The sequence below is a fragment of the Gopherus evgoodei genome, chromosome 12, assembly GCF_007399415.2.
Source record: "Gopherus evgoodei ecotype Sinaloan lineage chromosome 12, rGopEvg1_v1.p, whole genome shotgun sequence".
NCBI lineage: Eukaryota > Metazoa > Chordata > Testudines > Testudinidae > Gopherus > Gopherus evgoodei.
The window spans coordinates 33,160,681-33,171,049 of NC_044333.1; the positions used below are offsets into that span (position 1 = coordinate 33,160,681).

Genomic DNA, 10,369 nt, shown 5'->3' on the forward strand with positions numbered 1-10,369 from the left:
TTTATCTAATACACCCATAAAACTTAGATATTGCAGCAGCAAGGCTCATAAGTTTCTGCTGCAACCACAGTCTTTTTCCTATCATCTGTCAAGTTATTTACTATCAGTTGTGCTGACATCCAGTTAATGCAAGTTTATTTAATTACTATATTGAATATGGATATTGTGACTTTTTCCTTCTAGTAGATCATTTTTCTATTTTCTCTTTGAGGCATCAGTGTTTTCAATCGTCTGACAGACACCATCTTCCCTCTTTTCAGGCCATGGAAATGTCAGTAATTTCATAGGTGCTTATATGTTTAAATAGCGCTATCTAGTACTGTCTGAGGACTGGAAAGCAGATTTTGGACTGGAAAGCAGATTTTGGACTGATTTGCTCTTTCTACATGTTCTGATTATTTTGAAGGCTCTTGTTTGGTCTTAATGGCTTTCTGATATTTCTCTTGCAGCATATTTTTAAAATTAAGTACAATATTGAGGACTAGGAGAGAGACACCAGCTTTCTACTTGTAGTGCTTATTCAAATATATCTCAAATATTCCTGCTCATATAAATATCAGTTTATTTCTACAGAAAAAGATATTTTACATTTAAATACAGTGTTATAGTATAAATCAGTAGAGAATTTACTACCACTGCTACTTTTAATTAAGACCATAGAAATAAGGCAGATTGCATCTGTTGTCCTTCTGGCTAGGGTATTTCCACCTAAAAGCACAAAACAAGTGGAGATACAGAACAAGAGGGCATATTTTGAAAAGGGAGTTAGGCTATTATAAAATGGATGTTGAAGAGAGAGAGAGAACTGACTTACAGAATGATGTCTCTATTCTGACAGATATTATTGGACATGTGCAACTGTAGTACTGTGATCAAATTGCATAGTTAAGACAGACCCCTGGACTTTCTATTGCCTTGATTCTTGTAAACAAAACACAATAGATATTTCCTCTACAAAAAATGAGTGGAAATCGTTAGGACTATTTACAGCCAGTTCTGTTTTTGAATAAATAACTGCATATTCCCATTCCTGTTTTAAAAGCATGAGAGCATCAAGTGGAAAAACTAACCATCTTGCCACAGTATTTGTGAACTAAAGTTATAATACAAAGCACTCAATTCTTCTGTTATGCTATATGTACCATAAAATCCATTGCTTCCCAGAAAGGAATGTAGGTAAGAAGAATTCATTTTCATTGTCCTGGCTGGATTTCTACTTAAATGTATCTTTCTTGTGGTAGTTCACATATGTCCACAACTTCTACCAGTAAATATGCACAACAGCATATCATATGTCTTCAAAACTAGACACTATAAAAAGAACTTTTCTAAATGTTTAAGGAAAGGTGAGGGAGGGAGAGAGGAAGGAAGGAAGGAAAGAATCTTACATTGGAAATACAGGGACAAATCCTATAATCATTATTCAGGCTAAAGCCTCGTTGAAATAAAACACCAGGTCTTGTAAGGGATAATGGCTCAGTAATTTTGCCCCAGTATCCTCTGCAAAAGCTGGGCTATCAAACTGATGATTTTGTTCCCTTTTGAGGATGACCTCACTAGTCTGACCCAAACTCATATAAGTAATAATCTTAGAACTATGTATTCTCTAAATTTATCGCAAGGTATGGAATTTGCCACCAGTGACTGCTGTCAAAAGGGCTTATTTTCCAAAATCACTCTTCAGGAAAAGGAAGTCATATAAAAGAAGGATTTTTTTTTGTTGTTTTAAAGGCAGTAATTCATCTCAACTTAGAGTTGAATGCCTAGCACCTAGTGTGGTATGAGTTTCCCTCTCACCCCAACTAGCTGAACATTCAGTAGGTGGCACTCTTCCCTCCACGCTAACACCATTATATTGTATTTCAAGTGATCTCTTGCAGCTGTTAAAGCTCAAACAGAAGGCCTGACCACTTCATAAAATAACAGTGATGGTATGAGTCATTGCATTCTGCTTTAATTCCCACAATAATTTCTATTGGAAAACAAAATTATTCACATCTGCCCTAAACTATTATGCAACAGTGGTGTGTGTTACTGAAAGGCTGCTGTATTTCTCCCCTAGAGGTTATTGCACATCAATAGTGGGCAATTTCTTCATGTAGCTTTTAAAAAAATAAAAATAAAAAAGTCCCTTCATTACTTAGCCTTTGCTTCAAGTTGCTGCCTGGAAAGAGCTTACTCTCTCTCTCTCTCTTTGGATCTCAAGCAGTGCATACATAAGAGTGAGTAAATAGTTAATATGTAGAAGTCTATAAACTGCTTTGAAACTAATGTATTATAAAAATAAGTTCTGGATTTAACTTTAATCTCTAATGACTGATTCTCTGAATCTTAAAGCAGCTAGATGGTGAGTTTAGAGCTCTGGCGTAACAGTGGAACATGATATTTGGGAATTTTTAACTGGTATTATCTTTCCTATTACTTCCAAGTTACTGTCAAATGCATCAAAAAGGGGAAGAGAATAAATAAGTGGTTGCCAGTCACAGAAAATCTTTGACCAGTGAGAAACATGCAGTCATAGTGGATGTGGATAATTTTTATTTAAGCTGTCCTAAGTTGTGAATGCAAATTTAACCTGTATTTCATGGAGGAAACTATGATAGCTAATTAGTCAAAATGAAATCTGATATCAAGTTTTATTTGTGTTAAAAGTAAAGTCCCTCTGTTTAATAATAGATGAATCTGGCCTCTGTTAATAAAACATGAAAACAAAACATGGAAGCATACACAAAAAAAAATACTAATAGTACTTAAACTAATCAGGACAAATGTGGTAACTGAACATTTAACCATGCCACTGTGAAAGAGCTGCTATTCCTGTGGCTACTTGACTAGTTCTGCTGCTCTTTTAAGTCCCAGTTGTGCAAAGCATCTAAGCAAATATTCAGCCCAATGGATCTCAGTGAAACTGAAGCACATCCTTAAAATAAAGAACATTCTTAAATGGCACGCTGAATAGGGATGATCTCAAGATTGTGCTAAAATGCACTGTTGAGCCAAGTACCCTATGACCATACTTAGGCCTTGTCTGCATGAAGAATTAGACAGGGGCGAGCCAGGATGTGAATCTACCCTACGCTAGCCTATCATTCTCTTACCTGTCTGTGTGCATTAACGGTTGTTAAAGTGCTTTGAGCTAAGGAGGACTAACCCAAAGCACTCTAACAAACTTAACATACAGCAGCACGGTGTACATGAATAGTTAGAGCAGGGCAGACTGGTGTGGGTAGATTCACACCCCAGCTTGCCCCACAGTCTAATTGTTCATGAGGGCTGCACCTGAATGAGGTGAATGCACTTAGTTCCAGTAGAACCTTAAATAAATTAGTATGGGGCAATGAGGAATTAGCATACTGTATACCATAGACAGAGATAGTTAATCTATAAACTGGAAATTAAATTATTTGGAAGGAATGCATAGTAGTATAAACTGATACATATAAGTAGCACCTACAGAAATTAACAAATGGCAAGTCTGCTCACAGGAGCACAAGTACAATGTATCTTCAATCCTTTTCTCATCGTATAATGAGTTCAAACAAATAGAAGAAAATGACATGAAGTTACAGTATAAAAATGTTAGGTCAGTCTAGAAGACATTGTGGTTATTGCAACATGGCTGACCGTTAAGGAAGGGAATAGTCCAGGAAGGAGTTGCACCGCCTGTGTTTTTGATTCATTTCCTTGCTTGGCCTCTGAGAGACTTCTGTTTTTAATACTGTTGGTGAAAGGACCTCTGATCTCATCATGTTTTGTGCACTGTATTCCTTTTGTATGCAGAAACTGCATGTTAGCAAGATGACTGTTCTTTCTCAAAGAAACAAAGTTAGAAGTGGTTGTAATTTTTCTATTTGGCCAAAGAGCACAGGGCCAACGTAACTGCTCAGGGCCTCCTTGCAGGAATGCTTTTGGAAGCCTTGAGATAAAGGATGATGGTTCGTGAATTTGTTTCTCCTTCACTGTATCATGAATGATACAGTCGGTTTCTTTCCCCACCTTTTGTTCTATTGTTTTAGTACCCTTACTACCAGAAGCAGTCTCATCTGAAGTAGCATTGAGCGTTTTCTGATTTGCCTGGGAGATAGCTGCTATACTCTTCTTAAAAGAAAGATCTGCGCTATCTTTTGGTCTTGCATCTTTCACTGGTGGCAATACCAACCAAGACTTTAAGTTTGAAGATTCAGAGCTATCTGGAGCAGGCATAGTAGGCTCAGGGGTCTTTACAGCTTTATTTTTTAGGGCTTCTGGGTTTTTCATTTTTTCTGGTTGCCATATGCTGTATTCCTTTACTGGCAAACTTTTCTTTTCACCTTGAAATGTCTGAATAGAGCATAACTTGCCATTACAACTTTCTCTCTTAGTTCCATCTGTTGTAGAACAATTGGAAGACTCACTAGAATGGACTGGAACTTCTTTCTTTTCTGAAATGGTATCATCTATAGCACATGTGCTTAATTTGCAATCAGATTTTGATTGATCTCTTGTAATCTTGGTTTCTTGGCTCGCACTTTTGTCATTATTTTGTCTCATATCTAAGCAAAACAGACAACTGTTGATGGTTTCATTTGCCCTTGATTTCTTGGCTTGCTTTTGCAACTGAAGGCAGGCAAAAGGTGCAGCTTTACCCCAGCCTTGCACCTGGGAACAGAGAAATATGTTAATACTAATTGCTTCCTCACAAGGAAAAAAAAATAACTATGTACACATGTAACAGTAATGGTTAACTAATAGCACTCACGATGCTACTTAGGTTTACTGTTTGGGCCAAATTAACAAGTAGTTTTTTATTCTTAGACAGGCCCACTTAAAGAAAGACAGTGTTCGAAGAAGTTTTTTATTGACAAAAACCAGTGGACTCCATAGATTTTCATGCCTGTTTTAGTTTTAGTTTTATGCTTGCAGTGCTGTTCTACAGAGCCCTACACTGCAAGCCTCAGAGGCGATATCCAAGACCATGAAAAATCCAATTTCTGTTGCATTATATTATCTTTGAAAGAAAAACATGTTCTCTTCCCCAAAAAGTCTTGGATCTGAGATTATTATAGCTTTCTTTAGTTCCCACTTCTTTACTAAACTGAGTACAGAACAGAATTGTGATGTTTCTTTTATGATCCATGTACAAAACAAATGCATTTCTAGTGTGCCATTTCAATCCCTCAAAACAACATACATTCTGCTGCTGACTAGGAGTGGATTTTACTTAGGTTTTGATTCACTAATATTAATCTGTTGCAGGCTTCAACAAACAGGACAAACTTCCAGCTGAGTGGAGAAAACCACATCACTTGCTACTGACTGCTTAAAATTAAGAGCTCAAAAACTGAAATTCCATTTTACAAGATCCCTTTTCAGAGCTCTACACTAGCAGCCTATCTCTGCACAATTTAATGTGAAAAATTAAGGCAGACTCTTACCAAATATAGTAGTGACCATAAACTACAGGTGGAAACAGGACACAAAAAGCACAGCACCTACACAGAGAACTGATTTCACAACCAATCTGGGAGAAGAGAAAAGCTTTTTTTTTTGCTTTTTTTTTTTTTTGCACCACAGTCCAAAGTACAAGGAAATGGGAAAGACTTAATCATATTATGAGAGAACCATTTACATTAAAAAGCAACGAGTGGGAAGAGATATAAATTTGAATGAGACCTGATCTGGGAGTCATGCTCAAAGGCCACCTAGCTGCTTAGGCCCCATATGTGATTTATGCAGCCAAATACCTACCTTCTCCTGGCTTGTGAATCACTTTGGGGCCAAGGTGGGAGATAAGCATCTGGATGCCTAGAGTGGATCACCAGGGCACATACCCCAGAGTTAAAAAACTTAAGCAGCTGGGGAATTTTTACAGTGGAAAGATAGGCAGAGTGAATTTTTAAGCGTCTACAGCAGTGGTTTTCAACCTTTTCTCATCTATGGACCCCTACAAGTTTTCAAATGGAGGTGCAGACCCCTTGGAAATTTAATCTGTGGTCCCTGGACCCCTAACACAGAAGTCTTAGACTGAAAACTGACTGAACAGAATTCAATTATAAATGTTGCACATGCTTAGCACAGCATTTGATGCAGTGTGAGAAAGGGCGCTAAAACTCTGAGCTTCTATGGTAATGATAACACTTCCAGGTTTTGTCCTGTAGGTGGGGGGATTCACATACTTTTGATCAGAAAAACAGAATGTCTTTCCTGGAATCTGAAATTTAATTTTCATAGTTACCTATTGCAGACCCCCTCAAACATAGTCTGTGGACTCCCAGTTGAAAACCACTAGTCTCCAGGGTTAGGTAGCAGACAAGCAGGAATTTCACAGAGTGCAGAGGTGCTGCATACAGGACTTAGGCACCTAAACTGCTTTGTAAATCACACTTTTAAAGTTTAGAAAGACTTAGTTTTCAGTTACATGAGCAGGTACCAGAGAACTTAGACCCAGAAATATCTACTCAAATCAAGAGTTACAACAAAATAGTCAGACTATCCAACACTATTCTCACCCCACTAACTGTACTCCTAACCACAACAACAGCATTTCTATACAGATAGGTCTGCGCTAAATATAGGTTTCAAGAAACCAGTCTAGAAGACTGCATCACTAGGAGGAAAGACAACTTTAACACCAAAATGTCTTTGGTGTATGTCCACACCTAACACTGGATAGAAGACAGTTGTTTATCTGAGTTATTTTTAACCACCTAAGCCTGTCTCGAATAGGGTTACCATATTTCAGATTCCCAAAAAGAGGACATTGGGAGGGGAAACTTGAGAGAGGTACAGTTGGGGGAGCTGCAGGGGATACCTGTGGCAGTGGTACTCATTGGAGGTGGGAGGCAGTGTCGCTCCTTGTCATGGTGGCAGAATAGCTGGCAGAAGCCCAGGACGTAGCAACAGCTCTCAGTCAGCACCTCCCTATGGACCTCCTCCCTAGGTCTGTGTGGGCAGGATCCAGCAGCTCTGGCTGCAGGGGAATGGACCAAACAGTTGCTGCTGCAGGGGAGATACCAATCGGGAAGCAGTCCAATCGGGGTTCTTTCTGAGCTGCAGGCTCTGCTCCAAAAAAAATCCCAGACATTTCCTGTTTGACAAATCCACCCGTACATAGGAAAAGAGGCAATATCTAAGAAAACCTGGATATATGGTAACCCTACCCTAGAATGGCAAGATTTGAACCTATTGTACTCACAGAGTCATTCTGAAAAATTCATAATCTTAAAACTACAGAAAACCAGAAGCCTCCAAAGCCATTTCCCTCTGTGATACAAGTGATCTATCCCACAGCTGAACTATTTGTTACTACTCTGATATAATGGATAATGTACCCCAAATTCTTAAGCTAACTAAACCATCACAACCCTACTTGCCTTTTCTTCAAGAATCTCATCTTTTTGTAAGGTAAAAAGGTGAGAAGCAGCTTTAATCAGGATTACTTCAAAGATGTGAGTACCATTTATGCTAACTATTATTAATATTCCTTCCATTCAACTTCATTGTAGCTACAGGAGAGGAACTTACTTAAAGGTTTAGTGAGGTTTTTAGGTATTCCATATGTCTGTTACAAGACAGCGGCTTGTAAAATGGCAATTGTATGTCCACTTTACAAAGGTTGAAGGAACTAGAGGAAGATGATCAGTCCTTTATACTAAACTAAAAATAAAGATGGCAAGTGTCTGATTTCCCCAAAGCTCATCTTATTTTTAATTGGTTCAAAGGATTGTTTACAGCTTAGTTTATCTATAGATTAACTAATGATTAAGTTTATTTTGTTTTTCACATGTAATGATCTTGCTTCTTCATTCTACCACACATACTAAATGAGGAACAGAATACTTCATTTTCTTGTCTTTCTGCACCTAGAGCAAAGCATTTTATCCTAATTTCCCCCCCATACGCAGGTATTGTTCATTGATTAGCACCATGATGCTTTTTGGTTTGTGTGGAGGTTGCAGTTCTTGGTCCTTTCTGTATATTCCATTTCATGCTGATTAATCTGCAGCTGTAACAAACTAGATCTCTATTAGTTTAAAAATAAAACCCTAAACAATATTTTCAGTATGTTCTTAAAGTTCCTCTGCTTTTTAAGCAGTTCCCTGCAACTATTTTGAAGTTCTAGGCTTTCTTTTTTTAAAACATTTGTAGTGTTAAATATCTTGTTTAAAACAATCAACTGTTGATTTCTCATGATTTCCCCACATTCTCAACTCTGACTCTGGTTTAGAGGCTTTAAGGCAGGGATGGCCAACCTGTGGCTCTGGAGCCACATGCAGCTGTTCAGAGGTTAATATGTGGCCCCTGGTATAGGCACGGACTCCGGGACTGGAGCTAAAGGCACCAACTTTCCAATGTGTTACAGGGTGCTCACTGCTCAAGCCCTGGCTTTGCACAGGGCCCGGGCCCCACTTCCACTCCACTTCTCCCCCCAAGACCCCTGCCTCTTCCTCTGAGTCTGTTGCACCTTCCCCTTGCACCTCCTCCTTCCCCCACTCCTGAGCCTCCTGCACACCACAAACAGCTGATCGCGGTGGGTGGGAGGTGCAGGGATTGAGGGTTTGGGGCTGATCAGCAGTGCTGCTGGCAGGTGGGAGACACTAGGGGTGAGGGGGAACTGCTGATGTGTTACTGTGAGTCTTTGGCAATTCACATTGGTAAATTCTGGCTCCTTCTCAGGCTCAGGTTGGCTGCCCCTGCTTTAAGATATCCAAACCAGTATCTGTTGACTTTTCAAACTACCTTGTACCAAAACAAATGAATTTTTAAATAGCCATTGTTAGCAAATGTTCCAAAACTGCATTTGAGATTTTTTTTCAGCTACTAAGTCATTTTTCAAGTTATAAAATGTAACTTACAGCTTCTTCCCATCCTGTCCTGATGACATATTCCAAGGACCTTTCATCTTGTTCAAATACATTCTCGCTGATGTCAAGAAGAGTATAAACGTGATTCCTCTCTCTCCTCTCATTTGGGTAGATACATTGCCACTTGCTTTCTTCTGCTTTCTTATTGGTAATGCTTTTTTCTAAATCTAGTTCACTCTTCTTGGAGGAGTTCATCAAGATCCCAGTGCCCCAAGCTTCTACCCTTTAAAACTGCAATAAGATCTGTGTCTTAAATGATCAATCTGGCAATTATTGTTCAGATATCCTAATTTTAATGCAAGGAGTTTAGACCTTCTGCACCACTGCACTCCCTGAAGACTCAACCCCAAAAGGAGTTTTTTAACTGAAGAACCAGGATTGGGTGTTTTATACCAGTCCCTTAGTTTAGGCTGCTCTTTGAGCCACTTCTCACAGCCCCTGTCCACCTACATCCCCTCCTCCCAGGCTTTCCCCTGCCCCCCTCTTCTCTCCCACTAGGCTCCCCTCTCATCCCCCTAGCCCCTGGCTCTCCCCTACCCTTCCTCCCCCCGCACTCTCTCCTCCACCAGACTCCCCTCTCATCCCCCCATTCCCAGGCTCTCCTCTGCCCTCTACACTCCCCCCACCAGGCTCCTTCCTCGTCCCCCCCATCCCCAGGCTCTCCTCGCCCCCCCCTGCATTCCCTCCCCCACCAGGCTCCTTCCTCGTCCCCCCCATTCCCAGGCTCTCCTCTGCCCTTTACACTCCCCCCACCAGGCTCCTTCCTCGTCCCCCCCCATCCCCAGGCTCTCCTCGCCCCCCCCCGCACTCCCTCCCCCACCAGATTCCTCCCTCAACCCCCCATTCCCTGGCTCTCCCCTGCCCCCCCCCGCACTCCTTCCCTCCCCCACCAGGCTCCTTCCTCATCCCCCCATTCCCTGGCTCTCCCCTGCCCCCCCCGCACTCCTTCCCTCCCTCACCAGGCTCCCCTCTCGTCCCCCCATTCCTGGGCTCTCCCCTGCCCCTCGTGCTGCCCTCCCGCCTCACCTTTCGGTCCCGGGGCGCGGAGAGATTCAGCCGCACAGGCCGCTCTGCTGCGGCGGTTGTTCGCAGCCCCCTTCCCACCCAAAGCCGTTACCCTGGGCGACGCGGTGGCGGGGGGAGGGGGCGGAGCGCGGAAGTGAGCGCATGGGCAATGGGGTGCGAGGTGCGACACAAACAGCCTGGGGGGAGGGGCTCGGGGGGAGGCTTCAGGGAGCGTGTGGGGAGGACGAGGAGGGGGTAGAGGGAGGCTTCAGGGAGCAGAAGAAGTGGGGAGAGGGCTGGATTGGCTGGCAGGGCAGAGGGAGGGCAGTGGCAGGAGGATTAGGGGATGGAGGGATGAGGAAGCAGGAGAAGGGGGCGGGCAGTGTGAGGAGGGAGAGGGCTGGATTGGCTGGCAGGGCTGAGGGAGGGGGCAATAGCAGGAGGATTAGGGGATGGAGGGATGAGGATGCAGGAGAAGGGGGAGGGCAGTGTGAGGAGTGGGAGAGGGCTAGATTGGCTGG

The 10,369-nt window shown here is 41.9% G+C and overlaps 1 protein-coding gene across 1 annotated transcript; it reads right to left on the reverse strand.

Moving 5' to 3' along the window:
- Positions 1-545: 545 nt before the first annotated feature.
- Positions 546-10,094, reverse strand: C12H16orf46 (chromosome 12 C16orf46 homolog). The gene is made up of 3 exons (XM_030582165.1): positions 9,870-10,094; positions 8,835-9,074; positions 546-4,638 (listed from the first exon to the last, which is right to left on the reverse strand). Exons 2-3 carry the CDS (start codon positions 9,036-9,038, stop codon positions 3,580-3,582), a joined length of 1,263 nt encoding a protein of 420 aa, XP_030438025.1. The 5' UTR covers positions 9,039-9,074; positions 9,870-10,094; the 3' UTR covers positions 546-3,579.
- Positions 10,095-10,369: the final 275 nt, after the last annotated feature.